Source organism: Somniosus microcephalus, chromosome 8 (genome assembly GCF_052327205.1).
Source record: "Somniosus microcephalus isolate GS21.2 chromosome 8, FLI_Smic_1.0, whole genome shotgun sequence".
NCBI lineage: Eukaryota > Metazoa > Chordata > Chondrichthyes > Squaliformes > Somniosidae > Somniosus > Somniosus microcephalus.
This window is the reverse complement of record NC_140994.1, coordinates 92,865,616-92,885,895: the sequence shown is the minus strand read 5'-3', so window position 1 is coordinate 92,885,895 and position 20,280 is coordinate 92,865,616. Positions and strand designations below refer to the sequence as shown.

The window sequence follows — 20,280 nt, the reverse complement described above, 5'->3', positions numbered from 1 at the left end:
CATCCTCCTCACAACTTACATTCCCACCTAGCTTTGTATCATCAGCAAACTTGGATATAGTATATTTGGTCCCCTCATCCAAATCATTGATATAGATTGTGAATAGCTGAGGCCCAAGCACTGATCCTTGCGGTACCCCACTAGTTATAGCCTGCCAACCCGAAAATGACCAGTTTCTTCCTACTCTGTTTTCTGTCCGTTAACCAATCCTCAATCCATGCTAGTATATTACCCCCAATCCCATGAGCACTAATTTTGTTTAATAACCTCTTGTGTGGCACCTTATCGAATGCCTTCTGAAAATCCAAATACACCACATCCACTGGTTCCCCCTTATTTATTCTGCTAGTTACAACCTCAAAAAACCAAATTCGTCGAACACGATTTCCCTTTCATGAATCCATGTTGACTCTGCCCGATCCTATTATTATTTTCTAAGTGCCCTGTTACCATGTCCTTAATAATAGATTCTAGCATTTTCCCTACTACTGATGTCAGGCTAACTGGTCTGTAGTTCCCCACTTTCTCTCTCTCCTTTCTTAAATAGTGGGGTTACATTTGCTGCCTTCCAATCCGCAGGAACCTTACTAGAATCCGTGGAATTTTGGAAAATGACAACCAATGGATCCACTATCTCTATAGCCACCTCCTTCAAAACTCTAGGATGTAGGCCATCAGGTCCAGGGGATTTATCGGCTTTCAGTCCCATTAATTTCTCCAGTACTTTTTTTTACCTAATAATACTAATTTCTTTCAGTTCCTCATTCTTGCTAGATCCTTGGTTCTCCCAATATTTCCGGGAAGTTTTTTGCGTCGTCTTCTGTGAAGGCAGACACAAAGTATTTGTTTAATTTCTGTGCCATTTCCTTATTCCCCATTATAATTTCTCCTGTCTTAGCCTGTAAGGGACCCACATTTACTTTCACTAATCTTTTCCTTTTTACTTACCTACAGAAGCTTTTACAGTTAGCATACTAGCACTTATCTTTAGTTACCTTTTCGATTATTGAATCCATGTTTCTGATTTGTAAATAGTTTTATATGTTTGAAATGCTAACATTTTTATCTGAATACCTATATACACATTTTATAAAAGAAATTTAGCTGTTTTATCGTCATATATCAAGACAGGTTGCATTAACAGGCATGTTGTGTTGCAAATTATATGTAAATGTGGTACAGTTTGGAACATTATGTAAAACAGTCAATGGAATGCATAACCCTGGCAGCTTATTTTAGTTTATATTACTGGAGTGATGGAAAGGGAGCTCTTGGTAGATTGTTGGCCCTTTCTTTTGGGTTTTTGTTTGTTTCTGACTGCATAAATGCTCTGGTTTAATGTTAGCGATATTGATGCTGATGTGGTCAGTTGCTGGCAATAGACATGGATTTTTTTCCGATTCATCCTCATAGTAATGGTATTTTCTTCTGAATGAACCGTATACCAGTGCCTTGATCAATGTTATTCTGGGGGATGGTTTTATCTTTAGATGCCACTTTAGTGGGATATACCAATAAGGTACAGGAAACTCTTTTTTATCCGGCACTGACAGGACCGGCGTGGTACCGTTTGATCAAAAAGTCCGGATTACAGAGAGGTATACGTACTAAGATACGAGAGCCCCGTACACGGCCACAGATCCAGGCGTCCCTGTTGCATGGCAACAGGTGCAGGAACCCCGGTTACACGGCCACAGATCCAGCCATCCCTGTTGCATGACAACAGGTGCAGGAACCCCGGTTACACGGCCACAGATCCAGGAACCCCGGTTACACGGCCACTAATATGAAGTAAAACTTAGCTGAACCTACTCCTGAATTTTGCCGGTTAAGAGAGATTTCCGGTTATTTAGGTGCCGGTAAAAAGAGAGTTTCCTGTACTTCTGGGAGAAACACGGGAAATGTGCTTTTGTTGGATTTCTTGGGGTCTGTACACTGGGTCCAGCTTGATGGCGAGCTATGTGATTTAATGGCCTAATAACACACTGCTATTAGGGTTGGATTTTTTGGCCATGCTCAGTAGACGTGCACAGCTAAGTCTCTGCAGCCTTCAACCTTAAGGAAGAAACATAAGTGGGTGCCCACTGTTGCTATTGCCATCCAAATCGAAAATGAGATTAAGAAAACTAATGTGATAAAACACAAACTGTTTTGCTGTGCATGGCTCATGAGCCTTCTGATTTTTTTTTTTTTAAACCGAATTCAGGTTTTAAAAAAAACACAGGTTAAACAGCTGTGGGCAAATTAGTGCAATTTCAAGTTTTAAAAAAAAGTCACAATGTTGATCATCAGAAGTTTAAACAGCAAAATAGGTTAGGAAAGCACAAATATAACATTTTAATAAACATTTCTAACTATCCTTACCAAGTTTAATGTTAATAGGAGTTCACATGCATCCTATATTCTCCATCTCCCACAAAGAACTTCGATCAGCCATCTGTACGTCCTACAGGAGCTTGCTGCATTGTATGTCCGTGCTGCCCGCCAGTACAGAGATGAAGTACTGACTGTGCCAAGCAACGAAAGAGACAGTATATCTCACGCCAGATTTGCAGTATGCCATCATCAGTCCTTCCAGGTTTTATTTTCAAAATCATTTTTCAGGGAATACATATCAGATTGGATCGTGTTTTACCCTAAAATCAGGTGGCTTAATTGTAACTTCCAATAATAGATAAAACGACCTCTCGGGTTATAAAACAAATTATACAAGGATACTGTGTATCCACATTTCTTCCTCCTTCCACCCTCCCCTTCTCAGAGGCATTAGAGAACCCTTCAAACAAGTCCATGTTGGAACTTAAGGTCTTCAAGGTCAGACCACATTTGCTGGAATACTTGAAACCTTTTCCAAGATCATATTCAGTTGATCATACTTCTCAATCTCCCTCAATAACCTCAAGATGGACATTTTTTAAAATCATTTTCTACCTATTTCAGTGGCTTTCTCCCTGCTCCCATCAGAATGTCTGACTCTCAGTGGATATTTGTGGAAGTACAGTTGATTCATGACCAGAGTACCTGTTTCTCCTACTTACAAATCAAATACTTCATGCCAAATCAGGACAGGTTCTCCTTGTTATGTTTTTAGGTCTTTTGTACTCTCTCTGGCTACTGTATCTTAGATCGTTCTCCTAGGTGAGAACCAACTCCCTATGTTTTTGAGAGCATCTTCAAGCCCCTGGTAACTAAGTCAGCATTCAGTAACACGCCGAGGATAATGAACAAAATAACCTTCATCAATTATTTTGGCAACTGGAATTACCCTATGCCCTATAGAATTTCTCTTCTGTCTTCAATAAATAGTAGAGCATCACAACATCATGCCTCAAATTACTTAAACTATTAAGTAATTTTTTTTTTTTTTTTTTAAAGTGAACAAGTGGACAAATTCTATGCATATTTTCAGTAGAAATCCGTCTATCCAACTCTTGACAGAAAAATATTAAAAGGTAGCAACCTGAATCCACCCAGGATTACAAATATCTCCTCGATATTCATCGTTCCTCGAACTACTGCTCTCGCCGCATCTTGAGATCCATGCGCCGCCACATGAACAATCTCGACCTTTCTCTTCGGCAGCACCGACGCACTCTATCTCAAAGCTGTCCGGGTCCACAGTTCCATTTCATCCTCGACTCATCCGACGCTTCGACAAAAAATGTTTTGTTCCTTTCTGATGTCAAGGATCGCAAGCTTCATCAACTCTTGGACACCAACGCCCCTCCGGAACCTTCTTCCCCATTACTTTCCTCTGATCCCATCCCTTCTTCCAATCTCATCCCCTGCCGTGTTTTCACTATCCTCTCTGACCCCGAACGATCAGTCCTTAGCAAAGGCCTGAGCTTCATCCCCTTACGCCCCCATCTGAATGAATTTCGAGCTCGGCATGATGCTGAGCTCTTTTTCCATTGCCTTCGTCTCCGTGCCCACTTCTTTGGCCAGGAGCCTTCCCCCCCGCATGGCTGACCCTTTCTCCCGCTTTCTAAATTCTCGTTCTACTTGGACCCCTCCCTCTGGCCTCTTACCCTCTCTAGATCTTTTCATTGCTAACTGCCGACGTGACATCGGCCGTCTCCATTTCTCTGCTCCCCTCTTTCACTCCAACCTACCTCCCTCTGAACTTGCAGCACTCCGTTCTCTCCGATCCAACCCTAACATTATCATTAAACCTGCTGATAAGGGTGGTGCTGTTGTTGTTTGGCGAACTGACCTCTACCATGCTGAAGCTGAACGCCAACTCTCCAACACCTCCTCCTACCTCCGCCTGGACCATGACCCCCACTAGCAAACATCAAGCCATTGTTTCCAAGACTGTCACTGACCTCATCTCCTCTGGAGATCTTCCCTCCATGGCCGCCAACCTCATAGTCCCCCAATCCCGCACAGCCCGCTTCTACCTCCTTCCCAAGATCCACAAACAGGACTGCCCTGGTAGACCCATCGTTTCAGCCTGTTCTTGCCCCACGGAACATCTCTTCCTATCTCGATTCTATTTTTTCTCCCCTTGTCCAGTCTCTTCCCACCTACATTCGCGACTCTTCCGACACCCTCCGTCACTTTAACAGTTTCCTGGCCCCAATCGTCTCCTTTTCACTATGAATGTCCAATCCCTCTACACCTCCATCCCCCACCAGGATGGCCTTGGGGCACTCCGTTTCTTCCTTGAACAGAGGCCCAACCAGTCCCCCATCCACCACCACCCTCCTCCGCCTGGCTGAACTTGTTCTCACATTGAACAACTTCTCCTCTGATTCCACTCACTTCCTCCAAATTAAAGGTGTTGCTATGGGAACCCACATGGGCCCTAGCTATTGCCTGCCTGTTCATGGGATCTCTGGAACACTCTTTGTTCCAGTCCTACTCGGGTCCCCTCCCTCACCTCTTTTTCCGGTACATCGATGACTGTATCAGTGCCGTTTCCTGCTCTCGCCCTGAACTAGATAAGTTCATTCACTTTACTTCCAATTTCCACCCTTCCCTCACCTTCACATGGTCCATCTCCGACTCTTCCCTTCCCTTCCTTGACTTCTCCGTCTCCATTTCTGGCGATCGGCTTTCGACAAACATCCACTACAAGCCCACCGACTCCCACAGCTACCTGGACTACACTTCCTCCCACCCCACTTCCTGTAAGGACTCTATTCCATTCTCCCAGTTTCTCCGTCTCCGCCGCGTCTGTTCTGACGATGCTACCTTCCATACCAGTGCTTCCGACATGTCTTCCTTTTTCCTCAACCGAGGATTCCCCTCTACTGTGGTTGACACGGCCCTTGACCGTGTCCGTTCCATTTCCCGCACTTCTGCTCTCACCCCTTCCCCTCCCTCACAGAACCACGATAGGGTTCCCCTTGCCCTTGCCTTTCATCCCACCAAGCCTCCACATTCAATGGATCATGGATCATCCTCCGCCATTTCCGCCACCTCCAACGTAATCCCACCACCAAACACATCTTCCCCTCACCTCCCCTTTCAGCATTCTGAAGGGAATGCTCCCTCCGCGACACCCTGGTCCACTCCTCAATCACCCCTAACAGCCCCCCTTCTTCACCTGGCACCTTCCTGTGCACGCGCAGGATATGCAACACATGCCCTTTTACCTCCTCCCTTCCCACTGTCCAGGGCCCAAATACCCCTTTCAGGTGAAACAGCGATTTACTTGCACTTCTTGCAATTTAATATACTGTATTCGCTGCTCACGATGCGGTCTCCTCTACATTGGGGAGACCAAACGCAGATTGGGTGACCGCTTTGCGGAACACCTCCGTTCAGTCCGTAAGGGTGACCCCGAGCTTCCGGTCGCCTGTCACTTTAATTGTCCGCTTCACTCCCACTCTGATCTCTCTGTCCTCGGCCTATTACATTGGTCCAATGAAGCTCAACGTAAGCTCGAGGAACAGCACCTCATCTTTCGATTAGGCACTTTACAGCCTTCCGGACTCGATATCGAGTTCAACAATTTCAGATAATAATTCCTGCCCCCATTTTTCATGCTGTATGATTTTGCCATTCCCATTTGCAACATTTTCACAGTACGTATGTTCTTTCAATTCCTTCCTCCCCTCCTGTCTCTGCACCTGCTTAATATCTGTTACATCGCCAGCTTTTTAACAGTTCTGATGAAGGGTCCCAGACCTGAAACGTTAACTCTGTTTCTCTCTCCACGGATGCTGCCTGGCCTGCGTATTTCCAGCATTTTCTGTTGTTATTTCAGATTTCCAGCATCTGCAGTATTTCGCTATTTTGTTATGTTTTGTATACACAGTGTTTCTTATATTTCTTACCACTGTGGGAGCTGTACGAAACTGAACTATAACTCCTAGAAGTTTTAAACTGATTCTGATTTAAACATCTGCAGCTTCTTTAAATATCCCCAAACACAGTTAATGTAACTTTTTAGATTTGGATAACTGTCAACCACATTTGAAAGTAACTGGCTGCCATGCAAGTAACAGGATTTCAGTGCTTGTTGAAAGCATCTTGGCTTCTGCCTCAGGCTTTGCAGAAACTAAATGAAACTTGCAACCTTTATAATCGAGTTATGCTTGACTGTAGCTAGTTTATTTTATATATATGACTAGTGACTGCATTAAAGGAACCTCTACAAAACTAAAACAAGACAGAACTGCTTCATTTTCTGTCACACCCCTACCCTCTCAACACTGGAAATTTTCTTCTTTCACAAAGGATGGCACGTACTGAAGTTATTTTATAAGGACAAATAATCAGTTCAACATTAGGTTAACCCAACTAATTTGAGAATTTCATACATTAGGTGCATCACAGTAATGTACACTGTCATTTTGTGGTCAACAGTGGGTTCATAAGCAATCAATTATGATTTTGTATATAAATTCATATCAGCTTAATTTTTTTTCACTATACCTATGTGTCATAGCACTCGGACATATCTAAACTAATTGATCACATTTTTGTTTCAGTAATGATGATCACTATAAAACCAGTTCCAAGTTCCCCGGGATTGATATGAATGCAGCTAGACTATTATTCCACAGACTCATACAGTCTGAGCATCCTCGGATTTGTCAACAGGTACTGTATATTTAGGTGTCTTCATGTAATAGAATATAACCTTATATTCTGGCAGTAGATTATTTGAGGCCCTCCCCTGAGAAAGTTGTGAGCATTTTTTGCCCATCAGTCTTGATTTCACATTTGGAATTGATCGACTGTATTTTTCATCAGGTTTTGTTCAGATTACCCCACAGTAGAGGAGCATCTAACCTGAAGTGAGAGTGGAGCAACTGTTTTCATTGGTTTAACACCTGACATATGTGCTTCTTATGGCTGAGTGCAATACTTGGTTGCATTGTTGATTCCCGTTGCTAACTCCTCCAGGCTGAAAGAGGCTGTGGCCACTTAAGCAGAAGTACAAGACAATAAGTTTGGATTTGAATTTCATTTTAAGTTTTTATACTAAATGTATCAGTTTTATATTGTACATTTTCCTTATAAGCTGACTATCTTGGCACAGTGCAAATTATTGGTTTGTTTAGCACAATAAATTCTATGAGACATTTTATATTGTACTAGTCTGAAGAATATGTATTTGTACAACCCTGTTTGATCTATTAAGGTCAAATATGTCCAATTCTAGACTATCCGTTTGGGTTGACTTTTGACATTGCAGCTGATGTAGCTACTTCTTTTAAATGAGGCATTCCCAGAAGAATGCTTGTATTTTATGCTACCTGAGCCCAGTATCTAAAGAAAGACATCAGGGAAGTTTGGGATTATTTTGTGTTTAACTTCTCCATATACAGCTTGTCGTCTTGCTTAAGCAGCAACTGGGGGTCTTTTCAACAGGGCCCATATTCTAAAATAGGGTGACTAATGAAAAAGTTGTAGGCTGAAATTTTGAGGATCTTTGCGTTTTTAGTTCTGGAAACTAACTACAAATCCTCCAGGTTTTAGATTAACGCTAAATCATTAGGATTAGAGTAGTTCTAGAAAAGGACATGGAATAATCAAACATTAAATTACTCAACTGGAGGAGGGCTAGTTTCAGTGAGTTGAAAGGGGATCTGGCCCAAGTGGACTAGAATCAAAGATTGGCAAGTAAAACAATAAATCAGCAATGGGAGACCTTCAAAGAGGATTTAGTTTGGGTACAGACTAGACACATTCCCACAAGGGAAAGGAAGGGCATCCAAAGCTAGAGCTCCCTGGACAACTAAAGATAGAGATTAAAATGAAACAGGTTGATGATAAATGTCACTCATAATACAGTAGAGAACCAAGCTGAATACAGAAAGTACAGAGAACTGAAAAAGGAAATAAGAGGGGAAAAAATAATGTATGAGAATAGATTAGCGAGTAACGAAAGGAAACCCAAAAGTCTTTTATAAACATAAAAATAGCAAAAGGGCTGATTAGGAACCAAAAAGGAGATTTTCTAGTGGAGGCAGAGGGCATGATTGAGGTACTAAATGAGTACTTGTAGCTGTCTTCACTGAAGAAGAGGATGCTGCCAATGTCACAGTAAAGGAGGAAGTAGTAAAGAGATGGGATGGGATAAAAATAGATAAGGTATTTAAAAAGGCTGGCAGTGCTCAAAGTAGATAAGTCACCCAGTCTGGATGGGGGATGCATCCTAGGTTACTGAAGTAAAAAAAGATGGAGATAGCAGAGGCTCTGGCCACAATCTTCCAATCCTTCTTTGATATATGGGAGTAGTGCCAGAGGACTCGAGGATTGCAAATGTTACACCCCTGTTCAAAAAAAAAAAGAGGGAAAAACTACAGGCCAATCGGCCTAATGATGGGGGAACTTTTTGATACAATAATACAAGACAAAATTAATTGTCACTTGGAAAATATGGGCTAATAAATGATAGCCAGCACGGATTACTTAATGGCAAATCGTGTTTGACTAACTTGATTGACTTCTTTGATGAAGTAACAGAGGGTTAATGAGGGTCATGCAGTTGATGTGTATATAGACTTTTCAAAAGGCGTTTGACAAAGTACTTCATAATAGACATATTAGCAAAATTGAAGCCAATGTGATTAAAGAGGCAGTGGCAGCATGGAGACGAAATTGGCTAAAGCACAGAAAGCAGAGAGTAGAGGTGAATGGATGTTTTGCAGACTGGAGGGAAGTATGCAGTGGTACCCCCAGGGGTCAGTATTGGGACCTTTTTGATGTATATTAATGACGGGAATTTGGGTATGCAGATTTCAAAAGCTGCAGGTGACACGAAACTCAAATTTAGTAAACAGTGAGGAGAATAGTAACCGACTTCAGGAGGAGATAGACAGACTGGTGAAATGGGCAGACAAATGGCAAATTTAACACAGAAGTGTGAAGTGATGCATTTTGGTGGGAAGAATGAAGAGAGGCACACTAAACCAAATGGTACAATTTTAAAGGGGGATCAGGAACAGAGAGACCTGGGGGTGTGCGTACGCAAATCTTTGAAGATGGCAGGACAAGTTGAGAAGGTTTTTTTTTAAAAAGCATATGGGAGCCTTGGCTTTTTAAACAGAGGCATAGAGTACAAAACCAAGGAAGTTATGCTAAACCTTTATAAATCATTGGTAAACCCTAGCTGGAGTTTTGTGTCCAATTCTGGACACCACACTTTAGGAAGGAAGCCTTAGAGAGGGTGCAGGGGAGATTTACTAGCATGATTCTAGGGAAGTGGTACTTCAGTTAAGTGGAAACACTAGAGAAGCTGGGGTTCCCCTTAGAGCAGAGAAGGTTAAGGGTAGATTTAATAGAGGTGTTCAAAATCATGAAGTGTTTTAACAGAGTAAGTAAGGAGAAACTGTTTCCAGTGGCAAAAGAGTCGGTAACCAGAGGACACAGATTTATGGTAATTGGCAAAAGAACCAGAGGTGAGATGAGGAGAAATCTTTTTACACAGCGAGTTGTTATGATCTGGAATTCACTGCATGAAAGCAAATTCAATAATAACTTTCAAAAGGTAATTGGCTATATACTTGAAGGGGAAAAAATTACAGGACTATGGGGAAACGGCAGGTGAGTGGGACTAATTGGCTAGCTCTTTCAAAGACAGGCACAATGGGCTAAATGGCCTCCTTCTGTGCTGTATCATTCTATAATTCTAAAGGGCTTTGTTCTGGGCTGTCCACTTTTCAGAAGATTTGGAAGATGTTTTACTGAAATATAAAGTTTGGTGGCTAGATGATGAGTGCTATGTTTTTGGATCTTTTCTATCCGTCACTGGAGATTAATCCCAACTCCCTATATCTCGAAAATTGTCTATTCTAGCATTGAGATCTTCATAGCGTGCTACTGGAATTTATTCTGTGCCTCCACAGGATCCATATGCAGTCTTCAAAAACAGTGGAGCATCACACCAGATCTAAATTTATCAAAACAAACTCATGCATAATCTAACAGTTACATATAATTACATAATTACGGTGGAAAGTCTATGATCTAAACCTCGAGTGGAAAAACAGTAAATTATGAAATAATGCTAAGCTATTTTATAGATAAGGTTAATGTACATTGTCTCAGTCATTTCTGACTGTGGGGGCAAAGATGATCTAGCTCCTTGCTGTGAATATTCCAATCAGTTCTGCTTAATAAACAGATTGAGCCACTTACATGCCCCTTCACCTGTTGCAAGGGCTTGTTTGAGTTTTTCTAACTGACAGTCGGATTCAAAAATAATCCAATGTCATACATTTAGCTGAACAAATTACAGTCTATATTCAAAATTATCTTGGTTCCTGCCCACAAGCCTCCAGTTTGAAAACTAATTTTAACCATCTGGCAACATTAGTTATCGAATTCATCTTGGACATAGGATTGTTTTCTAAACTGCAGCTAGCTTTAAACTCTTAATTTAAAGGGACAGACAGCAAGCCAAACCCGAATACATTTTGTTCTGGTCACCACACTTTAGGAAGGATGTGAAGGCCCTTGAGAGGGTGCAGAGGAAATTTACCAGGTTCCGGGGATGGGGGATCTTAGCTACAAGGACAGGTTGGAGAAGCTGGATTTGTTTTCATTAGAGCAAAGTAGGTTATGGGGTGATTTGATAGAGGTGTACAAGATTGTGATGAATTTGGATAGGCTAGACGGGGAAAGGCTGTTCCCACTAGTTGATGGTACAAGGACTAGGGGACACAGACTTAAGGTTTTTGGGCAAGAGATACAGGGGGGATGTGAGGAAAAACTTTTTTACGCAGCGAGTGGTGATGACCTGGAATTCGCTGCCGACAGAAGTGGTGGAAGTGGAAACACTCAATGTTTTCAAGGGGAGACTGGATAGGCACTTGAGGGAAATAAACTTGCAGGGCTACGGGGCTAGAGCGGGGGAATGGGACTGACTGGATTGCTCTACAGAGAGCTGGCACGGACTTGATGGGCCGAATGGCCTCCTGTGCCCTTTTGACTCTTGACATTCCAAAGACACCAAGGCACTAAGGAATGTAGATAACCCAATGCAGATGGAAGAAATGTGTATATACACACACTCGCATTGAAGGGATGTTATTCAGCAAAGGTGTTCTTCATTGTGGAGCTGCAATAACTAGGCTAATTATATACTGCTCTAGTGCAGTATATAGTTAAGTCAAAACAAGTTATTTTAATACTGTATGTAATAATCATTGATTAAGCCACATTTAAAATATTAACAGTCTTTGATACCTGTCTTCAAAAGACCACTGGAAGGATTCTGTATAATAAGAGTCTCTCAGCACTCAGTTTGTTTTTGTTGAAGAAAACAAAGAGGAAACCGGATTCAAATTCTTAAAATTATCAAAATTCCCACCAAGGGTTGTGCCTGTTTTTAAAAAAAAAAAAAAATTAAAAAAAAAAAAAAATAGACTCATGAATAAAGCAATTAATTCTGTTGATTTGATTGATACCTGGGAAATGGTTTGGAAAAGGATTGAAGGTTTTAAGCATAAGTACACATAGAGATGGTGGCATGTGGAATGTGGTTTGGAAGTGCTTGGCAAAAACTCCCATTCCTACTGGGAGAGGAGAGAAGCTGTGTAACTCTGGCGGCACACTATGTTACAGCTTGCCATGAACAGAGGGACAACCAGTAAACTAAGAAAAGAATATATATAAACAATGCGAATGTATATTTATACACTCAGGGATATACCTGTTTATACACTGTATGAATAGAACTGCGTTTATGTGCTCAACCATAAATGTATTTTGATGCTTTGGCAACATAAGATGTAACTTATCATGCCAACAAAGCGATTTGAATTGTGAATTGTAAGCAAGCGGGACATCGGGAGACCTCGGGGTGGCTCCCCCCCTTCCCTCCCTCCCCCCTCACTCCCTCTCCCTCCCTCCCTCCCTCCCTCCTCCCTCCCCGGGGGGAGGGGAGGGAGTGAGGGGGGAGGGAGGGAGGGGGGGAGCCCCCCCGAGGTCTCCCGATGTCCCCTCCCCCCCGAGGTCTCCCGATGTCCCGTCCCCCCCGAGGTCTCCCGATGTCCCGCCCTCCCCGAGGTCTCCCGATGTCCCGCCCTCCCCGAGGTCTCCCGATGTCCCGCTCCCCCCGAGGTCTCCCGATGTCCCGCCCCGAGATCTGCCGCCCCCGAGATCTGCCGCCCGCCCCCCCCCCCCCCCGAGATCTGCCGCCGCCCCCCCCCCCCCCCCCCCCCCGAGGCCCGATCTGCCGAGCCCCGCCCCCCCAGCCCCGATCTGCCGAACCCTGAACCCCGCCCCCCACCCGAGCCGGCTTCAAGAGCAGAGAGAGAGACGCCGCCGCGCAACCTACCGCGTGAGGCCGGGCCGGACTCGAGTCGCGCGCGCGCTGACTCCTGCCCCACCCGCCTTTACTAAGATGGCGGCGGTGGCGACGCTTGGCTCAGGCCCGCCCCCTCCAGCCTTCACAAAGATGGCGGCGATCGCGAGCCGCTTGTTGAGCGCGACGGGTGGTGCCTAGCTCGGGCGTGGCTGGGCAACACAGGCCCAGGCTTACAGGCCTGGAAAAACGGTGAAAAGTAGGAAAATTCTAGATGTTAGAGAAAAGATTTACAAATTAATTAACTTTTTTTAAAAACAATTTGTGTTTTAAAAGCAACTTTTTTTTTGCTGGAAATGTAGATTTGAAAAGAAACACGCAGAAAGTGGGAAAAAGAAATGAAAAGTTTGGAATCAAGATGGCGGCGACTCACCACGGTTCAGAATGATAAGGCCCGCCCACACACGCACCGATTGGTCAACCGTCAGGTCACTGAACTGTAGGATTGGTCAATCATCACGTCACTCAACTGTAGGATGGCCCGCCCGCACACACAATGAACCCGCCCCCACTCGATGCAAATGAGCGGATAATGAGAGGAATTTTGAGCGTTTTTTGGATACCGTCGGCACAATTTTTGTCCGACCGTCGGCACAATTTTTGTCGGAGCAAAAAGTAAATACGCCTACAAGAGTCCCCTAATGATGAGCTTTCTTTTGATATAACATATGCGTAGGTACGCTCTATAACTTTTGATTGTATAGCCGGCCAGAGAGACATATCCTTTATATATATATATATATATATATATATATATATATAGATAATTGAAGTTCCCCATTATCAGTATGCTGTAGTTCTTGCATTTTTCTGTAACTTGCCTGCAAATTTGCTCCTCTATCTCCTTCCCACTATCTGGTAGCCTGTAGTATACACCAGTAGCATAATACTGTAGCTCCTCTTGTTCCTTAATTTTAACCAAAATGATTCTGTCTTTGACCCCTCAACTACATCATCCCTTTCCAGTGCTATAATAGTTTATAATAGAATTATAAGAATAAAAAACTGAATGAGAAAATACGAAGAGTGGGATAAGAAAAGCTAAGAAGGAGTATGAGGAAAAGATTTCATAAATCATCAAAAAGAACAGTAAAGTATTTTAAAAGTATACAAGTAAAAAGAAAATTGTTAAAAGTAGATCTGATCCCTGAGCGGAGAGGATTGTTAATTTGTGGTTAAGAGTGAGATGAGTGATGTGATGGATAAAAAGAAAGTAAGTTAGGGTAAAGGAAGACAAAGCACTGGAGCCTGAAAGGATATATCCTAGAGTCCTGAGGGAGATGTGGGACAAAATAATGATATTTCAGGGCTCTATTGAGCGTGGATGTGTGCTGGAGACTGGCCAATATAGTATCCAGTTTTAAAAAGGGAGACATAGCTAATCAAGGTAATTACAGGCCAGTTTTAACATCTGTGGTAGGGAAAGCTTTAGACTCTGTAAGGATTAAATTACCAAACATCTAAATAAACAGAAAATAGAAAGGACCATAGTGCTGGACAAACCTCATAGAATTCTGTGAGGAGGTAACAGACATGGTAGATGGGGGAAATGCAGTGGATGTAGTGTATCTGGACCTTAGGAAAGCAAGTGATTATTAGAGAAGATTAAGGGGTATGGAACTTGGGGGAGTATGGAAAAGCTGATGTAAAAATTTGTTAAAAGGGAGAAAACTGAGTGCATAAGAACAGGAGTAGGCCATTCAGCCCCTTGAGCCTGCCCTGCCATTCAATTAGCTCCATATCCCTTGATACCCTTACCTCACAAAAATCTGTCAAACTCAGTCTTAAAAGCTCCAATTGTCCCAGCAACCACAGCCTTTTGGAGCAGAGAATTCCAGATGTCTACCATCCTTTGTGCAAAAACATGCATTCTGATTTTCCCCCTAAATGGCTTAGCTCTAATTTTAAGATTATATTCTTGAATTCCACCCAACAGAGAAAATAGTTTCTCTGTATCTTCCCTATCGAATCCTTTTAACATTTTAAACACTTCAATCACATCACCCCTTAATCTTCGAGAATACAAGCCAAGTTTATGCAATCTGTCCTCATAATTTAACCCAGTATATCCTTCCTGAGGTGTGGTGCCCAAAACTGAGCGCAGTAATCCAGGTGTAGTCTGACCAAGAGTCTATGCAACTGAAGCATAACTTCCTCTCCTTTGTAATCCAACCCCCTTGAGATAAAGGTCAACATTCTATTAGCCATTTTGATCTATTTTTGTAGCTGTCTACTGTGTCTAAATGATTTGTGTACTTGGACTTCCAAAACTCTTTGCTCCTTTACAGTTCCTAGTTTCTCAGCAGTTAGAAAATACGCTGATTTATCTTTCTGACGATGGGTCATCGACCTGAAACGTTAATTATGTTTCTCTCTCTACAGATGCTGCCTGACCGCCTGAATATTTCCAGCATTTTCTGTTTTTCTTTCAGATTTCCAGCATCCGCAGTATTTTGCTTCTGATTTATCTTTGTTCGGTCCAAAGTGGATGACCTCACACTTTCCCACATTGAACTTCTCCATCTGCCATAGTTTTGCTCACTTGCGTAATCTGTCTATGTCCCTTTGCAACTTCTTGCTCCCACCTGCACTACTTACTGTTCCTCCTAATTTAGTGTCCTCTGCAAACCTGGATATACAACTCTGTTCCTTCATCCAAGTCATTAATAACTATGAAGAGTTGAGGCCCCAGAACAGATCCCTGGAGAACACCACTCATCATATTCTGCCAATCTGAGTACAGACCTTTTATCTGCACTCTGTCTCCAATTTCCAACCCAAGTCAAAAGGCAACCTCCAATTCCATGCACGTTCAACTTTGCCAATAATCTTTTGTGTGGAATCTTATCGAATGCCTTCTGGAAGTCCATATAGATAACATCCATAGACACTCCTTTGTCTATCTTATCAGTAACCGCCTCAAAAAATTTAGCTGGATTAGTCAGACTTGACTTGCCTTTAGCAAAGCCATACTGGCTCTCTAATCAGCTCACATTTTCTCAAGTAGGAGTTGAGGGCAGTTTGAGTGATTTTGAGGTGGATAGTGGTGTCCCATAGGATTCAGATCTGGGGGCCACATTATGTTCACTATAGTGATTTGGATGTAAGCCTAGAGGGAGAGCTGTTGAAATTTGCAGCCAAAGCTAGCTGCAAAGGAATATTGATAAGATGGGGAATGGACTAAAAGGTGGCAGATTAAATTCAATATAAGTATGAGGTGAGGCTTTTTAAAAAAAAATGCTAATTATACTCAATCAAAATAAACTTCTGTGGAAAAGCAGAGGGATTTGGGTGATACAGGTTAACAGGACATTAAGGCAGCATCACAGATTGATATGGCTGTTAAAAATGCTAATGATTTTTTAAAATTAATTCTAGGGATCTGAGCATCACTGGGTGGCTGGAAATTATTGCCCATCCCTAATTGCGTGATTGTAGCGGTTTGATACAACTGTGTGGCTTTTGAGGCTACTTGAGAGGGCAGTTAAAAGTCAGTCATGTTAGTGTGGGACTAGTCAAGTTTATGCCAGATGGGGTAAGGACGGCAAGTTTCCTTCCCTAAGGCCTGCTTTTACCAGCATAAGAGTTTTTAAAAAATAGAAAAATAAAATTTTATCACTCATTTAGGCATTAAAAACCCTGTCCAATAAGGTAAGTTTATATTTAGCCCTGCTACAACATATATATAAAAAAACATTTTTGTTTAAAATATTTGATTATATGCCATCTTAATTAATTTTATATATGTAATGCTTTTAAAAAATGTATTTCATGTGTTCATGTATTTTTTAAGTCATCCCCATTCATACCTATGATAGTTCTTGCATAAGTATGAATGGGGATTCCCTTCTTTCATTGGTTGGGCTGGCCCACGTAATACGGGGGTCTCTACGCATTTCTACCAGGAGAGGCCCAGGATCGCAAGCCTCCGTATCTCCCGGACCACCAGGTAAATGCGTAGATTTTTTGATGATCTGAGGCATCTGCCCACGGGAAGCCTCCAATCATAATTCAGGCCCAAGATTAAATGCAAGAGATTTAGAACAGAGAGCAGCAGAAACTTCTTTAAGGTGTTAGCATTGGCTCCATGATAGCACTCTTCTGAGTATTAAGGTTGTAGGTTCAAGCCCCACGCCAGAGACTTGACCACATAATTTAGGCTGACACTTCAGTTCAGCATTGAGGGAGTGCTGCCTGTCAGAGGTGCTGTCTTGTGGATGAGAAGTTAAACCATGACCCTGTCTGTCTTAAGAACATAAGAAATAGGAGCATTTGGCCCCTTGAGCCTGCTCTGCCATTCAATAAGTTTATGGCTGATCTACCTCGACTCCATTTTCCTGCACTATCCCCATATCCCTTGATTCCCTTAATATCCAAAAATCTATCAATCTCTGTCTTAAATATACTCAATGACTGAGCCTCCACAGCCCTCTCGGGTAGAGAATTCCAAAGATTTACAACCCTCTGAGTGAAGAAATTTCTCCTCATCTCAGTTCTAAATGACCGACCCCTTATTCTGAGACTGTGACCCCTGGTTCTAGTCTCCCCAGCCAGGGGAAACATCCTCCTTGAATCTATCCTGGCAAGCCCTGTAGGAATTTTGTATGTCCTCTCAGGTGGACGTAAAGGATCCCATGGCACTATTCGAAGAGGAGTTAAGGGGGTTCTCTGTGTCCTGGGCAATATTTATCCACAACTAACATCACTAAAACAGATGATCTGGTCATTTATATCATTGCTGTTTGTGGGACCTTGCTGTGTGCAAATTGGCTGCCATGTTTCCTACGTTACAACAGTGACTACACTTCAAAAGTACTTAATTAATTGTATATCACATTGGGATGTCCCTGAGGTCGTGAAAGGTGCTATATAAATGCATTCTTTATTTATTTAGAGTGTTGAGACTTTGGAATTCACTTCAGGGTTAGTGGTTGAGGTCAGCTTTCAAGATTAGATTGGATTGATGGATAAAAGAAAAGGGCAGATAAATGTGATTATAAAATTATTTGGTTATGTGGAAGGGTAAAGACCCACACAGATTGGTTGGACTGTTTGGCCTGTTTCTATGTTATTATTTCTGTGTATCATGATGGGTAATGTATTTGATTTACATTTGGAAGGAGGAAAAAAATTGGAGAATGTTTCCTTAAAAGATCCGATAGGTTGATTAGAGTGAATAGAATGTGAGGATTTTCCCATAAGTGATTACTTGGCAAAATTAATACCTTTTATTTATGTTTTACGCAAATTTAATTGGAATTGGCTTGTTGGACACCAAAGGTTTGGTTTAAGTTACAAATGGGTCTGTTAGAACAGCTGCATGCCGGCAGCCATCTTTATAACTTAATTAGAACAATGAAAAACTGACTTTATTCCACACCAAACAAACACTCAATATCTATCTACAGGAAACTTTGTGCTATCCGGAGGTTGAATGTCCGGCAACTTCGATCTAACGGCAGAAATCAGCAGCCGTTTTGGTTAGGTTTTTTTTCTTCTCCTAGCATTCTTTTCACAGGCAGGCTCTGGAAAGCGTCTTTGTAGCTTAGCAACAGCTTCAGAGATGCTTCCAAGCTACTGGGCCGAGTGTTTACAAGCTGTTGCTGAGCAACAGTGTTTGTGGTCAGATACGGCAGGCTCCAGAAAGCGTCTCTGTATCTTAGCAACAGCTTCAGAGACGCTTCCAAGCCACAGGCCGAGTGCTGACAAGCTGTTGCTAAGCAACAGCCTTTGTTGTCAGATACGGAGATGAAAAGCTCCTATCTGATAACATTGACGCTGGTCTATCCGGAAGTTTTGAGGCAACGGCAGTAGCTCGGTCCCGTGGGTGCCGGATAGCACAAAGTTTCCTGTATCTCTAATCTATAGTAAAAATAGTCGAATAAAGAAATCTGAACTAAAAGTGGAAAATGTTGGAAATACACAGCAATGTCAGAAAAGGGAAAAAAAAGTCAACATATCAGGTGTTTGACCTTCATGAGAACTGAAAACTTTTTTTTAAAAAGGTCAAGCTTTAGTGAGGTTGAAAAATTAAGGGACAAAAAGGAATTGGAGAAATAACAAAACTTCAATGACAGAGGGAGAATACCTACAACTTGCTTATGGAAAACTTAAAATTACAAAGATAAATCAGTGAAACAATAGAAAGGCATTAAAATAATGAAGGATTATGTAAATAGTCAAGAGACTGAAAAGACATTGAAGCAAGAAAATAGGGGGCAATTAGAAAAAGGAAGAAAAAAATCCTGCAAATGTGGGCATTCTGAAGTGAAAAAGGAAATGTGGGCAGTACAGTGGATCTTCCATTCCTGATAATCAGGAGATAAAGCCACTGTCACCGCTTCCCCCTGCTCCACCCCCCCCCCCCCCACCAGTACGACCACCACCAGCATTGTGTTCTGGTGAAGGGTTGGCACCTGGAATTATAGGCCATCTTCCCTATCATTGCTAAACCCATCCTGCATCACCAGCATCTGTTCATTTAAGAAAATAGACGTATAGTGTTGGATAAACCATATTTAACAGATTCGAGGACCCATGAGTCGGTGATCTACTGATGCTTACTAATATTAGCACTGAGACTACAAGTAAATGATATACGTCTATATACTTACAGATGCAAGGCCCATCGAGGACATGCAAATAATACCTCTCATGCAGTTTGCAGTGCTGGGACTCAACTTGTGTTACGCATCACTCAAATTTATAAAAATTAGTAAACAAGCACAGCTGAACTGATTTGTGTTACTTCTACCTTTGTAACTCCCTCTCAACTCCGATCTTTGCCTCCCTTGTTCTAACCTTATCTGTACGAGATGGTCCCAGTTCCCTTATCGCGAAGCCTTTTGCTTACATGGCCTTGATAAGCTCATTGCTGTATCTTTCCATTATCTCTAAACTAGTTTGTCTCATATTAACCTTAGCACAAACTATCTCCCTCTAATTGCTCTCTCAGCAATTCTCAAGGTATTCACCCATAGTGCTTTCTGTTCATGTCAAGTTATCCTAACTTAGCCATTTTCTATCTACACCTAACATAAAGCTACGGTATGAAGTTACTAAAGTTATTGATTGTATCAAAGGGCTGCAGAGTTCCCAGGAGAAGGAGCAAGAGAAAAAGTTTTGATCTCGCTCCCCTTATGCATGTGGGCACTGTAGACTGCTAGTTGTGGTAGATGTATCCTTGGGATTGCTTGAATGCAGTATGGTGAAAGCTTCCTGCTGTCGTAACTTTCATTTCTACGGGAAGAGCCATTTCTTATCCAGAAGTTGTGTGCAGATCGTTGGGAAACAAATGGCACAACTCTAGCAACCTGTGAAGCAGGGGCAACATTGATAACTCTGGCACATCCGGGTTAATGACCGATGTGTAATGAGGCAGGTTAATTAGTGATCTTATAGTAAAGGATCCTCTGGGGAAAAGTGATCATAATATGATAGAATTTCATATTGAGTTTGAGAGCGATATGGTTAAGTTCGAAACTAGGGTCTTAAATTTAAAGAAAGTCAAT

The 20,280-nt window shown here is 42.2% G+C and overlaps 1 protein-coding gene across 1 annotated transcript in view; it reads left to right on the top strand.

Annotated features, from left to right (window-relative positions):
- The window catches only part of herc4 (HECT and RLD domain containing E3 ubiquitin protein ligase 4), a 189,553-nt gene that overhangs the window by 88,210 nt on the left and 81,063 nt on the right, over positions 1 to 20,280 (top strand). Inside the window, exon 12 of the mRNA XM_085996146.1 lies at positions 6,942 to 7,053. Within this exon, the coding sequence (XP_085852272.1) occupies positions 6,942 to 7,053 (112 nt within the window). The remainder of the gene's footprint in view (positions 1 to 6,941; positions 7,054 to 20,280) is intronic.